General features: G+C 42.7%; 1 protein-coding gene across 2 annotated transcripts in view; it reads right to left on the bottom strand.

The window, feature by feature from the left end:
* CRY1 (cryptochrome circadian regulator 1) overlaps nt 1–26,795 on the bottom strand; it is a 61,036-nt gene extending 34,241 nt beyond the window's left edge. The window contains exon 1 of one of the 2 annotated variants that reach the window (XM_084794362.1): nt 25,816–26,795. In XM_084794362.1, the coding sequence (XP_084650488.1) occupies nt 25,816–25,973 (158 nt within the window). In that variant the 5' untranslated portion in view covers nt 25,974–26,795. The remainder of the gene's footprint in view (nt 1–25,815) is intronic. The other variant, XM_084794361.1, reaches the window with a different exon arrangement.
* Nucleotides 26,796–27,961: the final 1,166 nt, after the last annotated feature.

The raw sequence follows: 27,961 nt of genomic DNA, 5'->3' as shown, positions 1-27,961 counted from the left end.
TTAGAATTTCAAAACCAAAACCATAAACTGTTGACCCTAGACAACTGACTTAAAGAATATAAACTAAAATAACTAAAACCACATGAAGAACATCTCCCTGTATTCTCTACATATGCAACAAAAGTTAAATTAAAAAAAAAACCAACAAGATCTGGACCTACTATCATAAATAAAAAAAGGATATTCCCAGCCATACCCCAAGTATTTTATTAGAGATTTAAAAATTATAAATAGCAACTGGTATCTTTAAGTATGGAAGGATGCTTTCATGTGCCCCGCTTTGCTTTCCTGTAGTCGGCCAGCTGTAATACATTTTCTCCCCAGACAAGGCTTTAGCATTTAATACAGGTAAAGTATACATCATGACGGTGAATTCTGCCCTTGTCAGACTCAAAATTAAGAGCACAGATCCACAGACTCACATCAGAACACAGTTATTTTTACAACAAATGTTTTGCAATACTTTGTTTAAAATCCTAAAACAAAATTTATAGATGTCCCTCTCAGACCTCCTCTCAAAGAAACCAACAGGGGCAGAACAGGGCTTCTGGTGTGGTGCCCAAGGCAATGATGGTGGGCGCATTCCAACAGTACAACACTTGCTCGGCATGCTCAACGCTCTGGGTTCACTTCTCAAACATCAAAGATTAAGAACTTAAAGAAGTAATGGAAAAAAAAAAAAAAGAAAGAAAGAAAAGAAAAGAAAATTAAAAGAGACCAGGCCTGGCGGTGCACAATTGTATTCTAGTATTCTAGGATACTGATAGAGTATCTAAATTCAATGCCCTCCTAGAGAACATAGCAAAACCTTGACTGAAAAAACTAAAGACAGTACATGATAATTTTAAATTCAAACGCTGCAAAAATAGACTGGTGTAGCCGTGTCACTGGTATCTCAAACAGGATGGGGACCATTGTTTTTGACGACTCTTTTTTGTTTTTGTTTTCCAAGACAGGGTTTCTCTGGGTAGCCCTGGCTATCCTGGACTCACTTTGTAGCCCAGGCTATCCTCGAACTCACAAAGATCCACTTGTCTCTGCCTCCATGCCTGTCTTATGCATGACTTTAAATTCTGAAGCTTCCTTGATGTGCACAGGTAGTAAATAAACCCAGAAAATGTCAGTATATAAAACAGTATTTCCATACCTGTGGCTTGATATACAATGACAAGAAACTTTGTGCTGGAATTTAAATGTGAGACAACACAATTACTGTCTGAAGCACCACATGCTGCACACTAAGGAGAGCACCCCACATGCTGCACACTAAGGAGAGCACCCCACATGCTACACACTAAGGAGAGCACCCCACATGCTGCACACTAAGGAGAGCACCCCACATGCTGCACACTAAAGACAGCACCCCACATGCTGCACACTAAGGAGAGCATCCCACATGCGGCACACTAAAGACAGCACCCCACATGCTGCACACTAAAGACAGCACCCCACATGCTACACACTAAAGACAGCACCCCACATGCTACACACTAAGGAGAGCACCCCACATGCTGCACACTAAAGACAGCACCCCACATGCTGCACACTAAAGACAGCACCCCACATGCTGCACACTAAAGACAGCACCCCACATGCTACACAGTAAGGAGAGCACCCCACATGCTGCACGGTAAGGAGAGCACCCCACATGCTACACACTAAGGAGAGCACCCCACATGCTGCACACTAAAGACAGCACCCCACATGCTACACACTAAGGAGAGCATCCCACATGCTGCACACTAAAGACAGCACCCCACATGCTGCACACTAAAGAGAGCACCCCACATGCTGCACACTAAAGAGAGCACCCCACATGCTGCACACTAAAGAGAGCACCCCACATGCTGCACACTAAAGAGAGCACCCCACATGCTGCACACTAAAGAGAGTACCCCACATGCTGCACACTAAAGAGAGCACCCCACATGCTGCACACTAAAGAGAGCACCCCACATGCTGCACACTAAGGAGAGCACCCCACATGCTGCACAATAAGGAGAGCACCCCACTTCTGGCCTCTCCACTCCAGTCCTCTCGATTCCTTACATCCAAAATTGCCTCAGAAAAAAAAAAATTCTAAAATGCCTTCTAAGGAGTGATGACTAATTTCATTCACCGACGTAGGAGACAAAATAGTGATGCTCTGATGTCCACAGCCCGAGGAAAGGTACTTGAACATGCACATGATACACAAAAGCTCATTATAACCTTTTATGATGAAAGACAGCACGTGTAGCCCGAATGAGTAATACTGATACACTATGAAAAAGGAAGAAAACATGTCTTGGCTTCTCCTCCTTTTCTACTAAAAATTCAAGACTACAGTGATGGTGGGTAAGAACCTTTTACTAGCAATACAGTTTAACAGAGGTGGAGAAAGAGAAGGAGAACTGCTGCCACTAGTCTGTAACTTTCAACTAAGGCAAGGTTTGCCACTTTCCAATACTCACACAATTCCTGCCATACTGAAGTGCGATAAATTCCTTCCCAAGGAATCCCCAAACAAATGAATTATGTCATGAGAGGGATTTTAAAGGCTTGACTCAATAGTCCATGGAGAAGCGTGACAGGGAAGCAATATTTACTGCATGTCCATTTTGCTAGGTACTCGTCATGCAACCCTACAAAACATGCCGCTTAAATATCCTGAGGACCTGAGCTCAGTCCCCAGGACCCTCATGGCAAAAGGAGAGAACAGATTCCTGTGGTTATCCTCTGGTCCCCAATCACAGGCTACACAGTGTATGCATGTGTGTGTGTGTGCAAGCCCACGTGCGAACACACAAATACATGTAAAAAAAATTTAAGGGCTATAACAATGTCTCAGCAGTTAAAGGCTAAGTAAGTTCACAACCAAAAACCAAAACCGTGGAATTTAGTACGAATGTGTGTGACTCCAAAGCTGTGCTCTCTGCACTGTATAACACTACTATCCTATAGAGCATGAAATAATGTATTGAAGTGGCTATGGCAATGCCATCCTGTGCTGACTCCATGTTTGTTTACTTCTCAGTTCTCAGACCTCTACTCACAAACAGTCACATCTGCCTCGGCAACACATTGAGATGTCTATGACCCTGACCATAGTCCAGATACATTAACCAAAATAATTAATGTAAACTAAAATAACTAAGGTTTATGTCAAAAATAATTATCATGTTATGTTTTGAATAATTAGTATGCTGTGCCAGGAATGAACATTTCAGTGTTACTCTAACTTTGATATAAATTGTGTTCTCTGTCTGTTTTAAATGGACTCAACAATCCCTGAATTTAGGCACCAGGAGACTCTGAGGCATGAACCTACTCCTGGTTCCTGGCTAATAAAGAACTCATATGCTTTTAATTGGCTTAATCAGGATGGTTGTCAGTATATTTCTCACATGAATTATTATAAGAAAATGTTTCGGAACAACTAATCTGACAGCTTTAAGGATACAAAGATGGATAGTTTTCTTTTTTCCCTTGAGGTGGGGATAAGTAAGCACCGTGTCCATTCCCTGTCCCGGGCTGTGACAAAACACCTGCAAAGACAACTTTCGAGAGAAAGGCCGCATTTTGGCCCAAAGTCGCACAGCCTGCAGTCCGTGGGATTTTTGCTTAAGTTGGAAAATGAAGCCTGAGGTGAAGCAAATGGCTCACATTTTGGCAGACAGGAAGCAGTAAGAACGGTGATGCCTGGGAAAGACCTATCTTTTCAGGCCACGTCCCACCCCTACTCCATGATATACGTTTCCAACTAGGCCACACCTAGTTTCTACCACTTCCCAATAATGCCATCAACTTGTGAATCTATCAATAGGCCATCAGGATCGAACAGCCTTTCAATAGGGTCACAAGGCAGAGACCAATGTTTCAACACCTAAGCCACAATGGGTGGGAGGTAAATGGAGAGCGAAGAGCTCCAGTCATACTATGGAACAAGCTACTCCCCAGGCCCCAGGTGCTCCCCTGGCAGTGGATTCTTCACGCATGCTCTGTTACACATCTGCTGAGGCACTGCTACTCACAGAAGAGACCTGAATCCGTGTGAGCATGTGTGTGCGCGTGTGTTTTGGGTTAGGAAAGAATGGCATCAATCAATTAAGATACTGAAACAAGAAAAGTAATCAGAGAAAGCATGATGCTTACCTAAATCAAGTAAACTCATAAATGCTAAGAATGGTGGGGAAAGTGTTATTGAAAAATGACTATAAAAGCACCATACTTTGTAAAATAATGTGTCTGTACCTTAGGCTTTACCATTTAAAAATACATTAAAAGTCGATGCCAAATGAAGCCTTTTACTAACCTTGTTGACGGTACACTGGATTAAGATACTCTAACAGAAATAGCCAATTAGCTCATAAACAACCGAACTGAACATTTCTTAAAATAATTCCCTAGGCTGCACTAAAAGCGGGTGCTAGAGTCAGCATTAGCCTGAGGATTTCTACAAAGCTCTGGAAAAGTTGAGCTTAATCCAGGTTAAGGAAGACAGAGAGTACAAGCGCCCGGCTCATCAGAGTAAGGAAGCTAATAATAGAATCTCCTTAGCTAGTCAGAAACCTTCACTCCCAACTCAAATGTAAATATGAGCAATACTAAGTCGCAGAGTAAGTCAGGGTAAAAAACTGCCCATTTCTTCCCAGTCTTGGAAAGATGTAAAATTTAGCCTTGAGTAGAAAGAGTAAAATAGCAAATTCACAGTGGGCAACAGTGGCGTGATCAGAGTGCAGCCTGATTAAAGAAAGCAAATACAGCAATGCTAAGTCAGCTGTGTCAGTTACCATATATACTCTGAGGCAATGTGATAGGAGACCATTGTAATAGTTATTCCTAAGTTTTCTTTTCTATGTGTGAGCGTGTGTATGTATGTATGTAAGTGTCCGGTTCCATGGGAACAAAAGAGGGCACTAGATCTCCTAGAATTGGACTTACAGATAGTAGTGAACTCCCATGTGGGCACTGGGAACTGAACTTGGGTCCTCTGCAAGACCTCCAAGGACTCTTAACCACTCAGCCATCTCTCCAGTCCCAAGAACACCATTTTAATAGGACATTTTCCCTAATCCTATATTTCCAGTCTAATCACGAAAAGGAAATCACACAAACCCAAACTTAGGTCTATTTTCCAAAATATAGAAACAATATTCAAAATTTGAAGGTCATTAAAATGTAGACAAATCTGAGGTGTTGCTATACAACAGATGAAGGAGATATTTAACCAGATTCAATGTTGTACTTCATATGGAATTCTAGGACAGAAAAAAAAAAAAAAAAAACCCACCACCACCAACAAAACACAACCCAATCGTGAAATCTGAATAATGCCTGGACTTTAGTGAGTAATGTAGTCTCTCAGTTTTGACGAGAAAAAATATTAATATTAGAGGAGACTGGAGATAGCACAGCAGTTTTCTATATTATTAGCATACTTTCTACATATTTAACATAATTCAAAGTAAGTTTTATTGACAAATATCTTCCCTGAGAATGTGTCATCTCATTGAAAGTCAAGGAATTTAAATGATAGAAAACACTTGAAATACAGCATTGCATTTAAAGTAGAGTCAGGCTTACAGTAATCTGAGTTACCTAATGTCTATCTATGCCTCTCTATGCCCCTCCAAAGGAATGCATGTGACTCCCGCCCCCATACAAACATGCATACACAAATACCAAATCCTTTCAGATTCTTAACTTCAATACATGCTACAAAAATTCCACCAAAAGTTCCACAGAAAATCAATCACAAAACAGAGAAGAATAAATTGAGTTGCAAATTGAGAGATCTGAAAGTAGCTGAGAACTTTTTAGAACTCACGAAGGGTACTAAGTCAACAAAAACATGAAACAAGGTAGCAAATAGAAAGATTTAGGCAGGTTGTTTGGGGAAGGGAAGAGTTGGAAGAAATGGAAACAAAAACAAACCCAAAGAGATATGGGGGGGGGTGAGATTATGGAGACAGTAATTTAGAAAATGCTTAGATCTGAAAAATAAGGAAGACACACCTAAAGCTTGCTGACTGCAACTTAAGTAGTACTGACTGTGTGAGTCAGCTTTCCCTCACTACATCCAAATGTCCGAGACAACCAACTTCATAAAGAGCAGCAGTGTATTTAGATCATAATTTTAGAGGCTGAGTGTAGACTGGACAGCCCAAGTGGTTTGGGCTTCTGTGCAGTGGAAGATTATGGGACTGTCGAGGGAAGTGAGTCACATCTGTAGCTGGGAAGCAGAAAGGATGAAAGGATGGGTGTGGATCTACGGTCCCGTTGAGAGCAAGCCACTAATGACCAGAGGACTTCCTAGGAGGCACCACCTCCCCTAAGGTTCCACCATCTCGCCACAGCATCTACCTTGGATCCAGTCTTCAGCCATGCAACGTTGGGGAACACACAACCCAATGTCTAAACCACGATAGGAGCTTAGAAGAAAATATATCAGCTTAAATACTTACTAGAAAAGGAGACTTTAAATTAAGTTAGAAAACAGCAGGAACTCCTAAAAAAGTAGAAAAGGGAAATTATAAAGATGTGAAAACAGAACACAATTTCATAATAGAAAAAAGGTCAAAGTTATCATATGAAGAAAGGCATATAAGCAGTAGTAGAAAATACTACTAGTAGTAATATAAAAAATATGGTAGTTCATGCCTACAATCCTAGTACTTAGGCAGCTGAGTGAAGACAGTTACTATGAGTTTGAGGCCAGCCTGGCCTACAGAGTGAGACCCTGTCTCAAAAAACAAAATAAAGTAAAATAGACTTCTGGCAAGAGTAATTAAGAAAATAAGAGAGGGCAAAACAAGCAATATTAAGAGGGGGGAAAAGGCGTACTCTCAGATATTACAGTACAGTATGAAGAAGTTTTATGCAGATAAATTAACACTTAAAGGCCCGTCCGTGGGAGATGGCTTACTCAGCAGACATGAGGATGCAGTCTGATCCAGGTATCCATGTAAACATTAGACAGACAACCCCATGCTGTGGAGGTAGAGACAAAAGCATCTCTGGGCCTTGCTCATCACCCTGTCTAACTGAATTGGTAAGCTTCAAGTTCAGGGAGAGACCCTGTCTCAAAAACTAAAATGGAAAACAACTTGAAAAGACACTGGACCGCTGGCCTCCATATTGTACATATATGACATACACACCAACACAAACTCAAGTGCAAAAAGAACACATTAAATAATTCTAATAGCTATTAAGAAAATTGAAGTCAGGGGTGGTGGCACACACTGAGGCAAGAAAACTATTGAGGCACTGGACCAGTGTGGGTTATATAGTAAGTAGGGGGCAGGCCAGGACTACATAGCCAAGCAAAACAACAAACAATCAAAGCTGGCATGGCAGTGCGTTCCTATAATCCTACTGCTCAGAAGGTAGAGACAGAAGGGCCAGGAATTCAAGGTCAGGCTGGCCTGCATGAGACTGTCCCAAAAAACTAGGGTTGGGGAGGTGGGGATTAATAGTTTAAAAGTTACAAAGAAATTAAGGAATGGATAATTTTACAGAGGTTCTTGTTTCATAAAGAGAAGAGATCAAAAACTAAAATTTCCTCATTCCTCTTTGATCTAAAAAAAAAACCTCCACAGCTATTTATAATCTAGAAACCATATTCCTTGTCTAATTTTAGACACTCCTGCGCTGTGGCTCCACAAAGTCAGTCTGAATCAAGTATAATATACACTCTAGACTTTAGAGGGCTTATATATAACTAAATAGCTTCTGCCTAACATGTTCTTAAAAGCATGCTGTCCTAGATCTAAATCTGATGTTTGTTGTTGTCTAACAGTCTTATTTGGCCTTCAGATTAATAAGTTAAAAAATTATACTTACAAAGCCCCCATAACCAGCATATGCTAACTATTCAGGTGTGATGAGGAGTTGAGCCACATAACCAACTATACATTCAACATCTACCAAAAACTCACTGAGAGAGAATTCTGTATCACACACTGATGTGGTCCCTGGCGATAGATAAAAAAACAACATATGTTTAGTGTCACAAAGTTTGCATGTTAGAAAGTGTCTGTCACTATCAGACAGGAATCTCTTTACATACTCATAGTAATACTTTCTGTAAGTACTTCTTAAATTCCTAATCATGGAAAACTGAGGGATGTAAAATCTAGTAAAATTTCTTATATTAAAGTGGCAAAATGAGGACATTAAACCCTGTCTGTTTGGCATAAATTCCAACCTCTTGAGGCATCACAGTATATGTTAATGGTCTGAACTTCCATAAAGAAGTAAAAAACAGAGTAAGGGGATATAGAGGTGGGGGTACAATTTTATCCAGCATGCTGCTCAGTTTTCACCGTGTAACAAATACCTGAAGTAAGTACAGTCCTAAAAGGAAAGCCTTTCTTTGGTGGATTCAGTCCATGATCCAATAGAGCCTGCTGCTTTTGTTGCTGTTGTTGGTACAGCAGCACACCATGGCAGAAATGTGTGGCTGGAACAAAATTGCTTTCTCAATGATCTAGAAACAAGAGTGGAAGAAGAAGAGACTGGAAAGATCCATGGCTCCACAGTCCTCTTCGAAAGCATACCCCCAGTATGTGAAGTAATTGACTCTGGACCCCAAACTCTTAAAATGTTTAATCAACTCGCACAGTACCTGGCTGAGGACAAAATCTTTTACATAAAGGGCAGCCTTTGGGGCCCATTCCAGACACAGCTGAGCCACACAAGGGTTTACTAATGATATGCCACTGACAATCAGACACCTGCTTTAGAAGGTGGCTTCAGAATAGCTTCTGCCAAACATCACTAACTCCACTCTTCCTTCAACTACTCAAGCAAAGCTTAACTTACTTGTCGGAATATGACAGACAGGCTTGTGCTGCAGAAGGTACCAAATCGTGACTTTTTAACTTGTTTATCCTGTAGCTCCAGGCAGTTACCCTCTAAATAGTAGCTTTACCGTCTCAGTTGCTTTCATCTACCGGGCTCTGTAATTTTGATCCATGGAGCCTCCTTCATAGCAGGGAAAAAGCAGAGAAGAACACAGAGGACTTCATAGTGCCTCAGCAAAGCACATCCTCACATAATTCAGTCCGTACACAGACTGCAGTCTGTGTCCGTACACTTGACAGATGCAGAGAAGGCTGAGGAGTGAGTAGGGTCAGAAAGACAAACTGGATAATGTCCAGCACCATGCCAGCATCCTTCCTTCTCTCTCTTCCTAGCCCCACTATGGCAAGTCTCATCAGTTTGCCTTTAAATACACCTGCTGCACTTACAGAACACCACAGACAGGTGAATCACTATGAAGCTCTTTGGGTTGTCCCCAGAGTGAGAGCAGGGGCACATGTGGTCAGAGCCGTCTAGCTGGGCAGTAATATGGCAACAAGCTAGCAAGCACACGGCAGGCAGAAGAATTGGGCAGAACGCACCCTTTTATCAGGAGTCAACTCTCAGCCTACTCTGAAACAGAGCCTTAATTAATTCATGAGGGAGACAGGCACAGGCCCTAATCACCTCTTAAGACTCTAGTTAGTATTGTCACAAAGTGAACGAAATTTCAATAGGAGCTTTGGCAGAAACGCGTTCAAACCATTACACCTAGGATGAACAAGAACCAAATGGAGCCGATGTATTCCAAGGTCTTTATGTGGTCAGAGAAGAAGTAAAAATATTGTTTATATTGGCTTTGACCAGTCAGTTATGTTTGCTGTTGTTTTTAGGTACCCACCAGAAGAGCATTAAAACAACACTGAAATAAATTGTAACCATTATAGAATAAAGGAAAATGGTATAATAAAAAGGTTTTCTTAGAGGAATACAGCTTAAAATAAATTCTGGCAAGGATAAGAATGAAGGGAATGTTCATGGATTGAGGCAACACGGGCATCGCACCAAGTGAAGCAATCCAGATATACTAGACAGTATGTGGGAGCTAAAAAGGCTGGTTCCACAGAGGCACAGACTAGGCTACTGACCACCAGAAGTTAGGAAGGAGAAAGGAAGAGAGGACAGAGGGAGACTGGAAAACCGCTATCAAAGAACAGCTCCATAGAAGGAACAGTCCTAGTGTGTAGCTGGATGTCTATAGCTTATAATAATTATTATGTAGTTCATAAAGAGCTAAAGGGGAAGAATCAAAGGGTCTCAACATAAAGAAATAAAAGATGTTAAACATGATAAATATAGTAATACAATTTGATTATTTCATACTGCATACAAGTATAGTGATTAGGGACTATTATGTCAATTAATTATTTAATTGAAAGAGGCTAACATAAAACATTTTACTACATAAAATAGAGCCTATAGATACAAAATATAAAGAATGTATAAATATATAGTAAAAACAATGAATACATACAAATGGATTTCTGAAATGAGAAAAGAGAACAAATCAGGAATGAATTTTAAAAGGTAACAGCTAAAACATTTTCTAAACTGACAAAAGATATCAACACACAGGTTCGGAAAGCCAGACACTTCCATAAGGAATATAAAGTAATATACAACTTATCATTTAAAATATTGTACAGCATCAGAGAAAGGGAATAATTAAAGCCAGACAAAGATGGTATGTCATTTTCATAGAATTAATATTGGGAGCAGCAGCTGATGACACACTTCTAGTATGTGGGGGAAATTAACTGTTACCTCTAGTCCTACACCACAGTGTAAAGGAAGCTGGGATCTGGTACGGATGGGATATTTTTGAGCACCAAAGCTCGTATGCTAAATGCTTGAGTACCAACTTGTCGAACCATTAGGAGGCAAGAGAATTTTCTGGAGCTAGGGTCTGGTCACAGAAGGACTACTAAGCACTAAGGGGTCACATGTGACCTGATCTCTCCTCCTCTCCCTCTTGTGGCTTTCTAGATGCTGTGAGGTCATCAAGCATTTCTGCGCTAACACACATTCCCATCATGCCATTCAACATGGGCCCAATCCATGGAGCCACACAACTGTAAACTGACATCTCTAAGGCCATGAGCTAAAGTACAACCTTTCTTCTCTAGTTGACTCTCAGTGTTCTGTGAAACTCTACTGCACAATCTTCAGACACAAGGAAGGAACTTGCCCCTAGACCCCCACTACAGTGAACTCTGAAGTCAGGCCACATCAAAGTAAAGTATCCAAAGTGGAAGATGTGACATGCGCGGAGGAATGACGAGCACAGAATGTGGCAAGGTATGTGCAGAGTCATCGCTGGCCTTATAAATGATGAGAAGGCCAAAATGACTAGAAGTATATACACACCAGAAGGGGGTGAATTAGTGTACAATTTAAATGTAGGATACTACCCAATAAAGGACAAATTATTGATTAGCTACAGACATGGATCTATATGCACTATTAATAAACAGTGAATAGTTAAAATAATGCATACATTCCAAAGTAATAGAGAGATATTAATAAAACTTAAACAAGTAAAAATTAAAATAACAGAAGATAAAGCAGCAGCAGAACAGGAGTAACAACACCAACACCACCCCTATAAAATAAGATGATGACATAGGGATGTAAAGATGGCCCAGCAGTTAAAAGTACTTGCTGCTCTTGCAGAGGACCAGGGTTCCATTCCCAGCACCTACATGCAGTGCAAAACCAACTGCAACTCCAGTTCAGTGTACCCAACATCCTCTTCTGGCCTCCCTGGGCACGGCACATACACGGCGCACAGACATATATGCAGACAAAAACCCCATATGTTGTGAAGTTTTGGTTTATATCGAAACATGTTTTTATTTTAAACCTAGGTGCGCGATATGGGGACTGCTCCAGTTTGTTACGGTTGATAGCAGCCTCCTGAGAGGGCACAGGATCTTAGTCAGCTGTGAACTACCTTGTGCAGGGCACAGTCTTTGTCACTGAGGATAAAAACCAGACCCAGAGAGACACTGGGGCTCCAAGAAAGAAGGCTGCTGGGGTTCTCCCCTTCTGCTCCTGGTTGCTGTTAATGCAGTATGACAGAAGTTGGACATATCCTGAAATGGAGACTGGACTTGCCTCAAGGAACCCCACAACCCTAAACAGCAAGTAGCAGCTAAAGAAAACTACGCCCTCTCTCCCCACTGACCTTCTTTCTCTCCTACCTGGTGTTGGGGTGTTGGAAGGGATTCGGGTGGAATAGGGAGAAAGAGATTAAATGAGCCCAAAGTAAAAATAGATTTTAAAAATATGCCAACACTCATACATGTAAAATGTATAAATGAATAATTTTTAAAGGATGACATATAAATCCAAATGCCTTAGTAATAACAAAAACAGGCTGAAGAGGCGCTTTACTCAAAATAAAAACTATTCAAATAACTGATAAAAATGGAAAACCATGCTATTCACAAGAACGTCTAAACTATAAGAGCCTAGAAAGGATGAAAAATAAAATATAAAAGTTTGTTATAAAACTATCAAAGACCTTGCTATAGTGGTATTAATTATAAATGTAACAGAATTTAAAGCAATATACTATAAAGTTCACAATAATAGCAGAAAAAATATCATTATCTATTTTATATATACAACTATAACTCATAATAACAAAAATGCTTCAATTTATGGGATATTACATTATAATAACATTTCTAATACTATAATCTCAAATGTGTAAGGTAACAGTCAACAGAGCCTCACATTCAGGTCCATGACTCTAGGGATTTTTGCCAATAGTAACTAACTGAGGCGCTAATCCTCATTGCCTATTTTGACTGGACTTAGAATCACCTAGGAGACCGTGAGACATATCTGGGTGTGGCTGGACAGGCACTTCTAGCAATGATTAAGTGATGAGGAAGACCCGGCCTGAATATAGGGGATGCCATCCCACGTACTTACAATGTAGGAGGAAATAACTACAAAACACCCAACACACTCTAAAGTACTGTACAATATTTAATGATGCTTCTGTAGGCAAGATTAACAATATGAACTGAAGAGACAATCATAAAAACTGAATTAAAAAAAAGCTCAAGAAATGCTGAGTAGAAAGATTGCTGAAGGGCCTGTATGTATAGGAAACCATGACACTGATGGCACTGTGGTAAGAACTATGTTCTGAGTGTGTCCTTGGAGAGTTCTCGTGCTTGACCCTGGTATCCCTGGGGGGGCAGGGAATGGTGCTGTGGTGCACGCGTTTAGCCTTAGCACTTGGGAGGCTGAGGCAGATGTATCTCTATGAGTTTGAAGCCAACCTGGTCTACAGATCAAGTTCCAGGACAGCCAGTGCTACACAGAGAAACTCAGTCTAGAAAAACTAAAACCAAACAAAACAAGAGGAAGGCCTTATTAGAAGCTGACTAAGCTGCACCCTTTGAAGGGGTAACTTGCGCTCTCCTAAGAGCAGGCTGGTTTTCATGAGAGCAGGCCATCACAGAGCAAGGCCACCTGCTGTACTCCGTCTCTTCTGCATGCGGCTATTTCCCTGTCTACTTTTCACTCAGGTTACAACCTGGCAGGAAAAACAGGTGACCTGTGAGAACAGCACCGTGTTATTTAGAGGAACTGTGATACAAATAAACCCCTGTCTTTATAGTGTCTAATACTTTATAATAGCAATATAAAACAGACTAAGATTGATAAAGTAGCCAGCCAATCAGGAAGCAAAATAATACAACAGTTTAAAAAGGTAGCCTGTCTATCCAATCACGAATGAGAATAATGAGAAAACTGTGATTGACAGTGGGGAAGCAAAAGAATACCTCTTTCTATCCCTAAGAGTTTTCTCATAGGCCCAAAGCCTGAAGATGAGAGAATTAGCTCATAGGCAAGTAAAATTAACAAGAACTTTTATGTGTTAGGAATTTTAAAATAAATTTTAAGTGCAAAAATTGCTAATAATGCTATTTATTTATTGTGTAGCTGTGGTACGTGTGTGTGGAAGTCAGATCAACATGGGGTGCTGTTGTCCTGCTATCCTGCTGCCTGTCTAGCCTCGTTCCTTCTCTCTCCAGCAATGGGGCTACAGACATAGCATATGTCTGGCTGTTAATATGGGTGCTACACATCTGAACTCAGGCCTTCATGCTGGACAAGCTCTTTTTACACACTGGCCCACCTCCTCAGCCCCTAGGTCACTGTTTAATCAGGGTTTGTCATAGTCATACTAGGGTAGGGGAAAAGCAGTTTATGAAAGAAACACCAAGCCCCACCCTAAGTAATTATTTGATAGATGTAGGTCAGAAACTGGAGGTGTATTTTTTTTAAAACTGCCTTCAAAAGACTGGAAAAGGGCTATGAGTAAATTTTCTATGGTAAAAGATATGTTCTATTATAACTGGGATAGTTGTTTCCTGGACATATCAGTTTATCAAAATCCATCAAGTTATATACATTTAGGATCCGAGGCAGGCAAATGTGAGAGGCAGCCTGGTACCCTGGGACCACCGCTTGCTATTACATCACATGCATCTTCTTGTACCTACTTGGCAGCCCAGTTCCTTCTGCTGTGGGTGCACATCCTTCTCTAAGCAATGCCGATCCCAAATCACCATTTACACCCCTAATAACCAACGTGGCAGCTGCTCTGGACGTCACTCTATACCTTGACATTCACAGTGTGCACGTATGGTTCCTCTCTATAGTGCTATATTACCCTCTGTCAACCATTCCATCTCCGTGGGATATGGGGCTGCTTAGTGCTGAGAGGAAGTGGGGTTGAGTAGTTTCAGAATGGAAAGTTTGTGACATGGTGACCTATTTAGGCAGATCCAGATATGGACATCACAGTGGACTTTGATCTCCTGCAGCTAGTTAAATGAAAACTAAGGAGGGCTTTCTCTTTTGCAGAAGGAATTATAGAGCGGTTGGAAACAAAAGGGAGGAGCTGGGTGGGGGCAGGGGCAATGAGCAGTTTCTAATTAACCCCTGTGATCATGTAGTCAACAAGATTAGAACTTCATAAAAGGTTTTGGATTTTTTTCCCTCGAGACAGGGTTTCCTCTTTTAGTCCTGGCTGCCCTGAACTCACTTTGTAGACCAGGCTGGCCTCAAACTCAGAGAGATCTACCTGCCTCTGCCTCCCAGAATGCTGGGAACAAAGGCGTGCGCCACCATGCCCTGTCGGGTTTTGGGTTGTTTAACTATTACGTTTATGTGTATGAATGGTTTGCCTGCACTTACATGTAGCACATGTGAGCACTGCCCTCAGAGGTCAGAGGAGGGAGGGCGTCAGATCCCTATGAATAGAGTTACAGAAGGCTGGGATCTGCCGTGTGGGTGTTGGGAGCCAAACCTTGATCCTCCACAACATCATAAGTACTCATAACCACTGAGCCGTCTCTCCGGTCCCATAGATTACAATTACATTTTTTTCATTTTTAAAAATTATTTTTGTAGTGTTGATTATCAAACCCTGACCCTCATGCCTTGGTAGGCCAAACATTCCATCACTAATAGCTATTCTAGGCCTATGACATATCTTTCAACCTGCATTCAACTGTAATGGACACTCACTGGTTGTTTCCAAACAGACACTGAGGTATACATTCTGTGGTGGATGTTGCGTCTGTTTCTAAGAGCTATCCCCAGCCCATTTCTTGTGCAGATGATCCTCACAGCCTACTTAGATTATTTAATAGGAGACTGCTTTGCTTTGGTTGGTTGGTTGGTTTGTTGTTTTTTTCCAGACAGGGTTTCTTTATGCAGTCCTGGCTGGCCTCAAACTCACAGAGATCCGCCTGCCTCTGCCTCCCTGAGTGCTGGGTTCACAAGAGTGTACCCACTGAGACTGATTTCTAGAACTAAGAAAAGGTCTACCTACTGGCCCTGGGCTGTGGCCTAAAGTAGCAGAGTGTGGGCAGAATGAAGTTAGAGAGATGCAAAAGAGAATATGCTTTGGAGTTTGTGCTAATGATGCCGGCCCCGCAAGGTGGAAAAGTGAGGAAAGAGCTCTAAAGCACACCGCTTTGGTTTATTCATGATAGTAAAGATGTGCAAACTGAAGTCCCCAAAGGGAAAAAACCAGCTTGGTCTGTGTTAAAGTCTCTACGAGGCTAAATGACTGAGCTGTGTGATTATGGAGAATAAACATGTTACAACAGGCCATAAACAAACTATCTTGGGATATTTTCAGTCCCTTTGAAAGCAGTCATTGTCTGACAGGAAAGCCTGGTCACTATCAAACCCTTTAAAATGTGTTAACAGACCACCAGTTTTAATCAATCCGATGGCCAAGGATATCACCAGCTGTAATCTGAAACCTCTAAGGACTTTCCTTGCTTTGCTGTAACCTGCCTAAGGTCCACACCAGTGCTTGTTAAATTCCCTAATTAATGACTTAATTTGTTCTTTAACTAATAAAACTCATACAATTACTTCCACAGTGAAGCAGGGTATTTGGGGCAACTGGAATCTGTGACCTGTGTCCCCAGGCTAGGTCACTCATATTTGGATGCAGAATAAACTCTTCCCTTTGAGGTGAAAGCTGGGGTTTTGTTTGTCTTTAAATGACGGATGTAGTATCTAAAGCTCCTTGTGTCCTTGTCATCTTTTTTACATTTAAATTAAATTTAATTTAATTTTGCTTTGGTGTTTTGGCTACATGTGTGAGGGTGTCAGATTCCCTGGAACTGGAGTTGCCGACCCTTGTGAGCTGCTGTGTGGTTGCTGGGAACTAAACCTGGGTCCCTGGAAGAGCAGCCAGTGCTCTTAACTGCTGAGCCATATCACCATCTCTGTCCTTGTCATCTTATAATCATAAGAGGAAAATACATGAGCTTCCATTATTTTTTTCTTTTCTCCTTCTTTCTTCCTTTTTCTTCTTTTTATTTTGAGATATGGCTTCTATTTGTAGGCCAGGATGGCCTCAAACTCTCAAGATTCCTGCTTCAGCCTCTCAGATGCTAGGTCTACAGGGTGTAGCCTCAGCTAACATCAGAGAGTTAACTGGCACAGTCTGAGACTTGCTTCCTCAATAAATGTCTTAACTCAAAGGAATCCCAGGCACATACTTACTATATATTTACAGAAATCAATCAACTGGTGCATCTTTCTTTCACCCTCCCCTCTCTTGCTAGCCCACTTTGTCTCTACAGATGGCTTTATCACTTTCATGCAGAGCCCAATCTTTAATAGCAATAAAGTAATTATGGTAGTTTCTTCCTTATCTATGGTTTCATTTACTATATTCTCAATTACCTAGAGTCAAGAGAGGCCTCAAACATTAGATAGAAATACCAGAAATTTGTGGCTTTTAAATAGCTTTTATTGAACTATATTGTTTAGATTATTCTATTTTATTATTTATTGCTAATAGTCTCTTAAGCATTATACATTATCAATAGGGTCTGATAAACACATATGGTTATATATTTGGTGGTGTTTTGGGACACCTGGGAACATCTTAAAAAGTATCCCTGTAGATAAGGGAACAAATGTATTCTTTTCTTTTTTGGTGTTTGGAGGCAAGATTTTTCTGTGTAGCTCTGGCTGATCTGTAACTCTCTGTAGACCAGGCTGGTCTTGAACTGAGAAATCAGTCTGTATCTGTCTCCTGAGTGCTGGGGTTAAAGGTGTGCACAACCACTGCCGGGGTACTATTTTCAACAGTACAGCTCATGGTGTATATCCACTTGGATGCCCTCCCCTCTCTGTAGTGGTAGCACTGAGCATTAAACCTCGGGCAAGGGCTCTACTACTAATCAACCTTGCCCTGCTAAGCAACTGAGAAGGTGATGATATTACTGACCACACTACCACCATTTTATAGTTCAATAAAACAATAATTCTGAAATTTGTATCCATTTATCCCATTGAGCAATTCCTGTATCTTACTTCCTCATGTTCAATTCAATTACATCTTCCCCCTCCCCGACCCCACCTGCTCTCTCTCTGGGAAGGGGCTGTTCACATGTGCTGTACAGGTGTGTGCATGCTTATATGTGTTCATGTCCATGGTCAGCTGTCTTCTAGATCTCGTCTTCATTTATTTGACAGAGATCTGAGTCTCTCTTTCATGTATCCCTTGGGCCTAAATGAACTCACAGAGCTCCTGTCTCTTGGAGCTGAGATTAAAGGTCTATGCCACCACATCCAGCACTTTATTTTTTAATGCAGGATTTTTCACTGAACGTGGAGCTAATCTCTAGGTGTCTGCTTGCCTCCACGCACAAGTGGTATGAAGGCTGGCGATCCAAACTCAGATCTTTCTGATTGTGCAACAAGTACTTTAACACCTGAGCCATTTCTGCAACCCCTGTTTTTTGAAAGTCTCATGTGGCTCAGCTAGACTCAGAGTCCCTATGTAGTAAGGATGACCTTGAACTCCCCATCTTATTGTCTCCAACTCCCAGGAGCTGGATTACAGGTGTGCGCCACCATGCTTGGCATTAGATCCTTTTGTTATTAGTTATATAATATGAGCCCATATTTTGTTTTCCTATTCAAACTTTATTTCTCAAACTTCTACCTTTAAATGTGTACGAAGAGATATCTGAAATATTATATACCATTTAACATGTTATTTCTGATTGACAGATTTAAGTTTTTAAGCCTCTGTGTACTATTATGATTTGCTTGGCTTCTATTATAAAGAGTACATACATTAAAAAAAAAAAATTTAAAGTCTCTAACGTCATCTAAATCTTACAACTATTTAGAAATCCAAAGGCTAGCTAGAGTAGTGGGTGGTGTGTGTCTATTACCCAGGACTCAGATATTTAGAGCAGGAGGGTTGCCGTAACGTCACCTTGGCTATATAGTGAGACCGTATCTCAAAACAAATGAATAAATACCTTGCCCCAGCATGCAGGGAATAAGAACAAATCCAGAGAAAAGGAAAACAATTGATGGCAATTTCTGGGGCTCAAAATATCAAAATGGTACCTACATAGTGGTTATCAAAAAGTTAAAAATGCAGTTTAATTACAAACAAGCATGAGTAATGTGGCCATAAAAGTTTAGTATAACTGCTGAAAAATATTTTAGAAATAAAATATAAAACTAAAATTTGGAGAGAGAAGATAGAAAGAAATATGTTAATAGGTTTGTTTATCCTATTGAGGGTAAGGTAACAGACACTGCTTAATTCTTACTTGTATAGAAGATAAAATTAGGTCCAAATACACTGCTAGAAATTTAAAGTAAACATTTCATTTTACCAAAAAGGCCAATAAAAGTAGAAAAAGAAAAATATGGATGAAAAGAGGCAAGAATAAAATTCTGAAGACAGCAATAACAATAAATGTGAAGGGAATCATATTTTGCTATCAAAGGCTAAAAACTCAAAGCAGGTTATTCATCTATGATATAGAGGAGTCATTCAAGCTGGACCTGGTAGCATGGGCCTAAAACTGTAGCCACTTGGAAGGCTGAAGGAGGAAGGTTCAATGGTCAATGAAAACCTCACCAACTTTGTGAGATCCTATCTCAGAAAATTAAGATGAGAGCTGGGGTGTTGCTCAGCCATACAGCATGTGTCTAGCTTGTGTGAAGCTCTGCTTTCAATCCCCAATACTGCTTCCTGACAACCCCCCCCCCCAAATAAAGACCAGGAAGAGGAACTAGCATTCGAAGGAAAAAGAAAACCAAAGATAAATCAGATAAACAAGAACAATACCATTCAAAGCCAAAAGTACTCACATAAGGAGTAAACTACAGAAGTATTTGTAAGCCACAGTCCATAGGATGGATGCATGCAGTCCATTGCTTGCTTCTGTGAGGACTATAAGCTAAAAGCCATTTTTATATTTTTAAAGAGTTGCATAAAAATATAAAAGAGATCCGACTTATGGTTTACAAAGCCTGATACACTCACTTTGCACGTCCTTTAAGAAAAAGAAGCCATTTCTAGCATCACAGCCCTCATGGCTAACCACCTCTTAAAGCATCTTGTCACACTGAGGGTTATATGTCCATCCAACACATGAACAGTAGGGAATGTGTTCAAACCAAAGCAGCTGCCAACTTCGCCTATTCAATCGATAGACAATAGATGGACAAAAGGTGTGAGACAGCATGATTAATAATTCTCTGATGCACAGAGGCCTCTGTATGTTAAGAAAATCACACTTTTATTATATATACTGCTGTCACTTAGGATGTCCAGTAAGTTTTTTCTTTAGTGAGTTGATATTGGCTTATATAACTTTCATATGATTACACTAATTTGCCAATCTTTTATTTTTGTTTTCAGGGATATATATTGGAAAGAGGTTCTCCACTTCAACAGTATTTTGTTATTGTTGTTTAAATATTTTACTTCTGACTTTACATTTTAAGTTGCAAGAAATTAGCTTTCCCAAGACACTTTTGAGACCATGAGAAAATGACAAAGCTCTAACAGCAAGACAGCAGAGCTCATATTAATGCAGGGAGTTTGTGAGGTGTTGGACTGAGAGGAAGGAGAAGGAGGGCAGTGAGCAGGAGTGGGTGACGGGGCTTTGGAACATCTCGAAACTCTTCTTGCTGGAAAGACTCAAGCTGTGCTCTGCTGAACCCCCGAGGAACACTCACAACTGACGCAGGCCTACTACCTCACACCTCCCTCACCCTGCACTGTTAGAGAACAGAGCCTGGGCGAAGAATACAGCACCTTTTTGTCTCTGCATCTAAATGCTGCTTTTCTGCAGTCACCTACTACCTTTGGCTCTGACTACCTTCCCACTCCTCCTTCAGAGATGATCCCTGAACCCCAAGGAGAACAAAGAAAAGGAGGCCTTTTAAAATGGGTACTGCTAAACTATACATCACCCCCAATTTTCTGTAATTTAGATTAAGAAACACCGTACCCAGCCGCACTTCTGAACTGCTACTGTGTGCCCCTGGGAATTCACATCCACGGCCATCTCATCCACAGACAGCAGTAACTCTCCTTTCCCTTCGTGTCTGCGCTCCTCACGTTGCACACGTCTCTGGCGTGTGGCTCTGGCCAGAGCCGTTACCCTGCTCCAGGCTTGACAGCTTGTAACATTACCCACCAAACAAGAGGCTTTGAGTTGCTTTTCTGTATCACCAAGTATCCTTTTGTTTCTGGCTCAGAACTAGTTTTATGAATAAGCCATGCTGGATTTTATTAAGTGTTTTCAACATCTCTGGAAATGATTTTTTTCTTTGATCTATTTACTTATATTAATAATCAACAATTTACAAGAGTATATTTCCAGTACTGAATTATCCTTGTATTCTTGAGATGAATCTAAGGTATTCTTCAAAAGTATTTCTATATTCTATTTAACAAATCTTTATGTGGGTTCCTTTTATTCTTACTGTGTTTAGAAACCATCTGCGAACACTGACTTACCTGTTCTCAGAACCCTGAAGGGTTGCTGTTTCCTCTGGGTTGGGCCTGGCTGTCCCTTTTTTATAGCTGAACAGACCACAAGACCTCACAAGATCTGGCTATTAACACTCCTCCAGAGACAGAGAGTAGGGGGTCACAAGGTTCATGAGACTCTTACCATGGCCACCCTCTTCCTAAGGATATAAAGAAGCAAACAAGTGATTGGGGTGGGACTTCCTGCTGACACAGCTAGCTGAGTTGACATGCTCCTGTAAACACATCCATTGGTTCAACAGGCTGGACTGGGCGGAACCCTTTCCTTGTTTTGTCAATTCCCTCTCTGAAAAGTCAGCAGATGTCACTTTACATCTCTCTGGGAAGTCACTCAATAAACCTATGAAACTATCTTGACCCTGGACCTCATGTTTTTTGTAAAGGTGATCCTTTTAATATTACTATTATTTACTATTTTTATAGGAAGTTGTTTTTCCTCCCTCCCTCCTTTCGACCACATCTTGCAGTGGAGTACAGGCTGCCCTCTAACTTTCAGCAGTCTTCCTGCCTCAGCCTCCTGGGTCCTGGATTACAGAAGTGTACCATCATGCTGGGTTACAGAAGTGTACCATCATGCTGGATTACAGAAGTGTACCATCATGCTGGATTACAGAAGTGTACCATCATGCTGGGTTACAGAAGTGTACCATCATGCTGGATTACAGAAGTGTACCATCATGCTGGATTACAGAAGTGTACCATCATGCTGGGTTACAGAAGTGTACCATCATGCTGGATTACAGAAGTGTACCATCATGCTGGATTACAGAAGTGTACCATCATGCTGGGTTACAGAAGTGTACCATCATGCTGGATTACAGAAGTGTACCATCATGCTGGATTACAGAAGTGTACCATCATGCTGGATTACAGAAGTGTACCATCATGCTGGGTTACAGAAGTGTACCATCATGCTGGGTTACAGAAGTGTACCATCATGCTGGATTACAGAAGTGTACCATCATGCTGGGTGATGAGCAATAAAACAGAAAGGCAGCTAGTAAACCCTAGACCCAAAAAAGAGAAACCCTGATGCTTGTTAGCAGGATGCTAACAACTGGAAAGTAAGAGTTTAAATGTGCTATGTATTGCCGGAATACATATAAAAATAGAAGTTGCAGATTAAGTGTAGATATTTGAAAAATATGAGTATGAAGTTAAATAATCAAACTAGAAAAATATATCAAACATGATCTATGTTTTCCACTGAACTCATATACTAGAAGGAAAAATGGGTAAGCATATAGGTGCATTTGTAGATTTAGTTATGAAAAATTAAAGTCTTATGTGTAATAGCTTCAATTATGAAGTTAAAGTTTAAATGATAAAACTAATGTATTCATTGAAAAAATTTTTATTTTGTTTTCTGAACTAGCCTTTAAAATAATTCAAGTTGACCTCAAAATCACTAAGCAGCTGAGGGTGAGTACCTGAGTCTCCTGCCTTTTATCTCCCAAGTCCTGGGTTACAGGCATGTACCATCATACCTGGCTAACAAGTTTTCTCAGTTGCAAATTTAAGATATATATTACAGGCTGGACCGGTGGCTCAGTGGTTAAGAGCACTATCTGCTCTTCCAAAGGACCCGGTTTCAATTCTCAGCACCCACATGGCTGTAACTCCAGTTCCAAGGGATCTGACACCTCACACTAATGTGCACAAAATAACATTAAATAAATTATTTTTTTAAATATATGTATTACTGGGCTGAAGAGATGCCTCAAAGGTTAAGAGAACTGGTTGCTCTTCCAGAGGTCCTGAGTTCAATTCCCAGCAACCACATGATAGCTCACAATCATCTATAATGAGATCTGGTGCCCTCTTCTGGCGGGCAGGCATACATGCAGGCAAAATACAAATCAAATCTTTTTTTATTTTTTATTTTTTTTTACTTAGTTGCCTTACTATCTAAGTCTTAAATAAAGTAGCTGCTTCATTTTTAAACACTAGATCTATAAGAAAAAATAAACCGATAAATATCAGGTGACTATTACGCTATAAAGAATGCAGACTCCCCCACAATACCCTACAGTTTGTTTCCTCACTTCCTTTAGGTTTATGTTTTCAGACTGCTTTATATTTCTCTCCAATAACACCACACACACACACACACACACACACACACACACACACACACACACACACTTCTACAAGAATGGAAGATCCTCAACGGCAGTAAGGATTCACTGCTGTAAATTCCTAGAAAAAAATAGGGAATCAAATTTTGATGTAATGAAAATTCTAGCTTCCCTTCAGGAAGATACAGTCTGCTAAATGCAAAAGAAATAAATACATACTACATCTGCTAGGGTCTGAATGCTGCATTTTCATTCTCTAAAATTCTTATAATAAAGCCTAACCTCTAATGGGATGATGTCACGGGGCAATCAAGTCAGCAGATCTCTACCTTTAGGAGTGTGACGATTCTCATGATCAGACCTGTGAGAGTCTTTTCAATTCCTCCACAATGTGAGAACATATAGAACACGCCCTCTAGGACGTAAAATGCCCTTGCTAGATATCAGGTCCACTGGTGCTCTGATCTTGCACTTCTTAGCCCCAAGTACTGAGAGGTACATCTATTATTTGTAGTTTCCTTGATCGAAGGTGTTGTTATAGTAGCCCAAGCCAGCTAATGATACAAACACTCGTTTACAAGAGCAGTTCATCCTAAGCAGGTATAAGAAGGAATATCAAACAAACGGTGTCAGAGTTCAGAAGACTATATCATCCTAGACCAGATAATGAAGGTACCACAGGAAAAAGTGACATCTGGGCTGAGTCTTGGAGAGGCAAGTAGACTTTTTAAAGTTCGCGGTTTAATGACAACTCATGGAGGTGTGCAGACAAAAAGCTATGTGCCCGTAGCTGTACCTTCCCAAGCCCCTAGTTTCCCCAGGACTCAGCCGACACTAAACTTCTCTCTGTGTCTTTGCCCGTCGTTGTGGACAGCTCATATAAGCACAGCCATGCAATGTACAAAGCTTGATGACTAGTTTCCTTCACCTAGCATGCTTTCATGGTTCACGTTTTACTGCACTTATCAATATTTCACTCCTTTATGGCTAAGTAGCTGGTACATGGATACACCACATCACGGAGCCCAGCAATCAGCTGGTGGATACGTGGGTTGTTTTCACCTTTTGACTATGGTGATATAGCTCCTTTTGACCATGCTCAACCCCACAGGCAACTTGCCAGCCCATCCTGTGCAAGCCATTTTCTCATCTTCCACCTGGATAAATGAAAGCCACCCAAGTGGTTTCTCCACTTCCTGTCCATTCCAATGCTCTCGATTCCCTGTGTTCTCAGAACCACAACCAAAGGAAATGTTTTCTAACGTAAGCCAGATCCCGCCACTTCTCTACTCGCAATCCTATAGTCACTGCCACTTGACCGAGTAAAATCACAGCCCTTAGTAACTATTATCGGGCTCTGCTCATCTGGCGCTGTTATGACTCTGACTTCATCACCTGCTACTTTCCCCATCATCCCGGTTGGCTGTTCCTTCCAAAGGTCAAGCACATTCTCGACCCAGCCTTTCCTGGAAAGTTCTTCCCGTAGGTAGCTGAATCCACCAAGTCTTTCGAATCTGCTATCACCTTCGCCATTAATTTTCACATTAACCAACACCCCCCCCCCCCCCCCCGCCCCATGGTTCCGAGTACGGAACCTCACACTTACTAGGTGCAGTCCTCTTCCAGGGAGCTATATGCCCGTACAGCTGACGTTATTTTACATTCTGGCCCCATCCCCGTCCCCGGCTGCCTTCTCTTTTTCTTCGCGGCACTTCTCAACTCCTAACAAGCCTACATCTAGGTTTTCCTTTCTCCGACGTAAGCCCAAAGACGACAGACTTTTCGTTCCCACGCTATCCCTCACGTTCAAAGCTACGCCTGGCGCGTGAGCTACCAATACATCTGCTGAACTGATGCTTTCATTTCATTCAGCCGCACAATCATCTATTCTGCTCCCCCGCCCTCTCCCCCAACAGCTCATACGACGGCCGGAGGATCTCTTCCAGTGGCGACTCCCTAGAAGGATTATACTTTGCCTCGAAAGAAAAACTGTGCTTTATCTTGTCAACCACAAGGAGGAGTTGAGAGAGAGAGAGAGAGAGAGAGAGAGAGAGAGAGAGAGAGAGAGAGAGAGAGAGAGAGAGAGGAGCAAAGAGAAATCCGGTAATTCTTTCCCTTGCTTTTCCTCCTCTAACCTCAAGGGGGAAGAAATCTGGAGCCGACTATAACAAATGAATGGTTTTCCTCCACACTATGAGTTACCTAGACACACACGTCAACATTAAAGATTACAACCCTTTAGTAGCCCGAAGGAATCGAGGCCATTCAGGTCTGGGAGTGCTTAATTCTACTAGTGATTCTTCACAGATCAGGGAAAGAGTTCCCATCAACGCAGACCCATAACTTCCCGGTGACGGCCAAGATGTTCTAGGTCGCCAGTATTAACTCTGTACTATTTAACATCGACCACATTTACAGTTCTCAAACGGTGACAGCAATTCGGTCCCTGACACTAGCTCATCGGCACCGGGTTCGCGTCTACCGCGATCCATTTCCCAAGCGCTTCGGACTCACCGCCACCTGTTGATGCCCACGTTGGAAGAGCCGGCGAACCAGGGGTCGAGGATGTAGACGCAGCGGATGGTGTCGGCGCCCTGGATGCACTCCTTCAGGGCGGGATTGTCGTGGAGCCGGAGTCCCTTTCGGAACCAGTGCACGGCGTTCACCCCCATGCCCAGGGCGCGGCGGGTCACCCCGACTTCCTTTACCGAGAGGCTTCAAGGGAGGCAAGCCGGGCTCATAACCGACACCTGCGCTTCCAGGAGAACCTCCGCACGCGAGGAGTCGGGAAAGGGCGGCAGAGAGGGGACGGGACGAGGCGACGCCGAGGCCGGGCGCGGAGGCGGCGAGCGCGCAGCTGGCAGATGAATGGAGGCTGCCGAGGCGCCTGGGTCCACGCGCGATGTCCTTTAAGAGCCCGCTCCCAGCGTCCGGAGGACACGCATACCTTCCAGGGCCTGCGACCCCCGGAGCGTAAGCGAGCGCGCTGGGCTCGAGCCGCCACGACGGCCCGAGCTGGCCGCAGCAGCCCCGGGAAGCTCGTCACGGAAACCTCGCCCTACCGAGGCGGCCCGCGAGGAGACGGCGGCGCGCCCGAAACGGCCTCCACGGGTGTTCGCGGCCTCCGCGCGACGCGGCCTGTGCGCCCCGGAGTGGGCAGCAAGCTCGGATAGCGCGGGTTAGAGCTCCAGGCCGCTGGACGCTCGCCGGGCCGGTCACCGGTCCCGAGGCTGCCCGGGTGACTCCGCCGCGTCAGCGGCCTCAGCCCCGCCCCCGGCCTCTCATTGGTCGGCAGGCGCCCCACGTGACCACCGGCACCTCACGTTTCTGAAGTGTGTTTACTACGCTGGCTCGGACCCCGGCTCGAGCCGCGCCCGTCGGTGCTTCCCGACCCGCGGCGATCGCTGGGCGCTCACGACCTACGTTCTCGCGCGGGAGTCCGGCTCGCAGCCTCTGCGGGTCTCCCTCAGCCCCAGGACGCTCGCGGGGGGCCACAGGCCGCGGGGAGGGGAAGGGGAGGAGGCGGAGTGCCGCTCCCCGGGGCCGGGGACCGCCTCCATTGGCTGAGGCTCGCGGGGACCCGGATGAGCACGGGGCTGCGGGGAGCTCGCGGGCGCGCGCTCTGCTGGGCACGGCGCGCGTGCGCCCTCGCGGTGTAATCGGAGGGAGTCAGGGGACGGGAGCGCGCTCAGGACTCTTCCTGTCGGGTGTGAAGAAGGTTTAGGGCCAGTTGGGTGAACCCCGAGTGTTAATCGCGGAGCTGGATGAGAGGCACTGTAGGAGGAGGCACCGCCGAGTTTCAAACCTCGGTTAATCCGAGTTCCCTTGCTCGAGAAGGAACGGAAACCATCCCCTTTAGCCTTTTTTTTCTTTCTTTCTTTTTTTGTTTGTTTGTTTGGCTCTGGCAGCTTTGCGCGAGCTCCTGAGAAGACAGGTCCGAGAGCAGATATTCAGCTCTTCCCGGTATTTTATAATACTGTCGATCAACTTATCAAGCCTACTCTATTACACGAAGTGTAGTTTAGAAGGCATCTTGTTCGGTTTGGTTGGTCAACTGAAGTTAATTTTGAGAAGAGGAACCTCAACTAAGTAAAGGCCTCCACCAAGTTGTCTATGGGCGTTTTCTTGATTAATGACCATGTGCGTGGTGGCCACCGCGAAGCAGCTAGTCCTGGGCAGGTTGTATAAGAAAGCAAGCCGTATGAGAAAGCAAGCTGTGCAAGCCATAGGGAACAAACCAGTAAATGACTTTCAGCCTCCATGGCCCCTGCTTTAGCTCTCTTCCCAGGTTTCTGCTTTGAATTCCTGCCCTGACTGCTCTCCAGGGTGGACTGTTAACTGTAAAGTGCAACAAAACCCTTCCTGCCCAAGTTGACTTTGCTCATGGTGTTTCACTGAAGCAGTTGGAATCTTCACCGGAACACAGGTCCACGTGTGCACCTTTGCCAGACCTTCCAGCAATATTCTAGGTTGCTCAGGCAACCCTGTCTTACCTTGAGCCTGCCTGCTCTGGAACTGAGGGTAACTCTTGATTCTCCCGTCCTCATCACCCAGGAGCTTCTGTTCATTTAGGATTATTTATTTATTTATTTATTTATTTATTTATTCATTCATTCATTCATTCATTCATTCATTCAGGGTATCGTTGAGTTGTCTAGGC

This window comes from Acomys minous (assembly GCF_964271855.1).
Source record: "Acomys minous genome assembly, chromosome: 9".
Taxonomy (NCBI): Eukaryota; Metazoa; Chordata; class Mammalia; order Rodentia; family Muridae; genus Acomys; species Acomys minous.
Note: the sequence above shows the minus strand (reverse complement) of the source record. Positions and strands in the feature narration are given on the sequence as shown.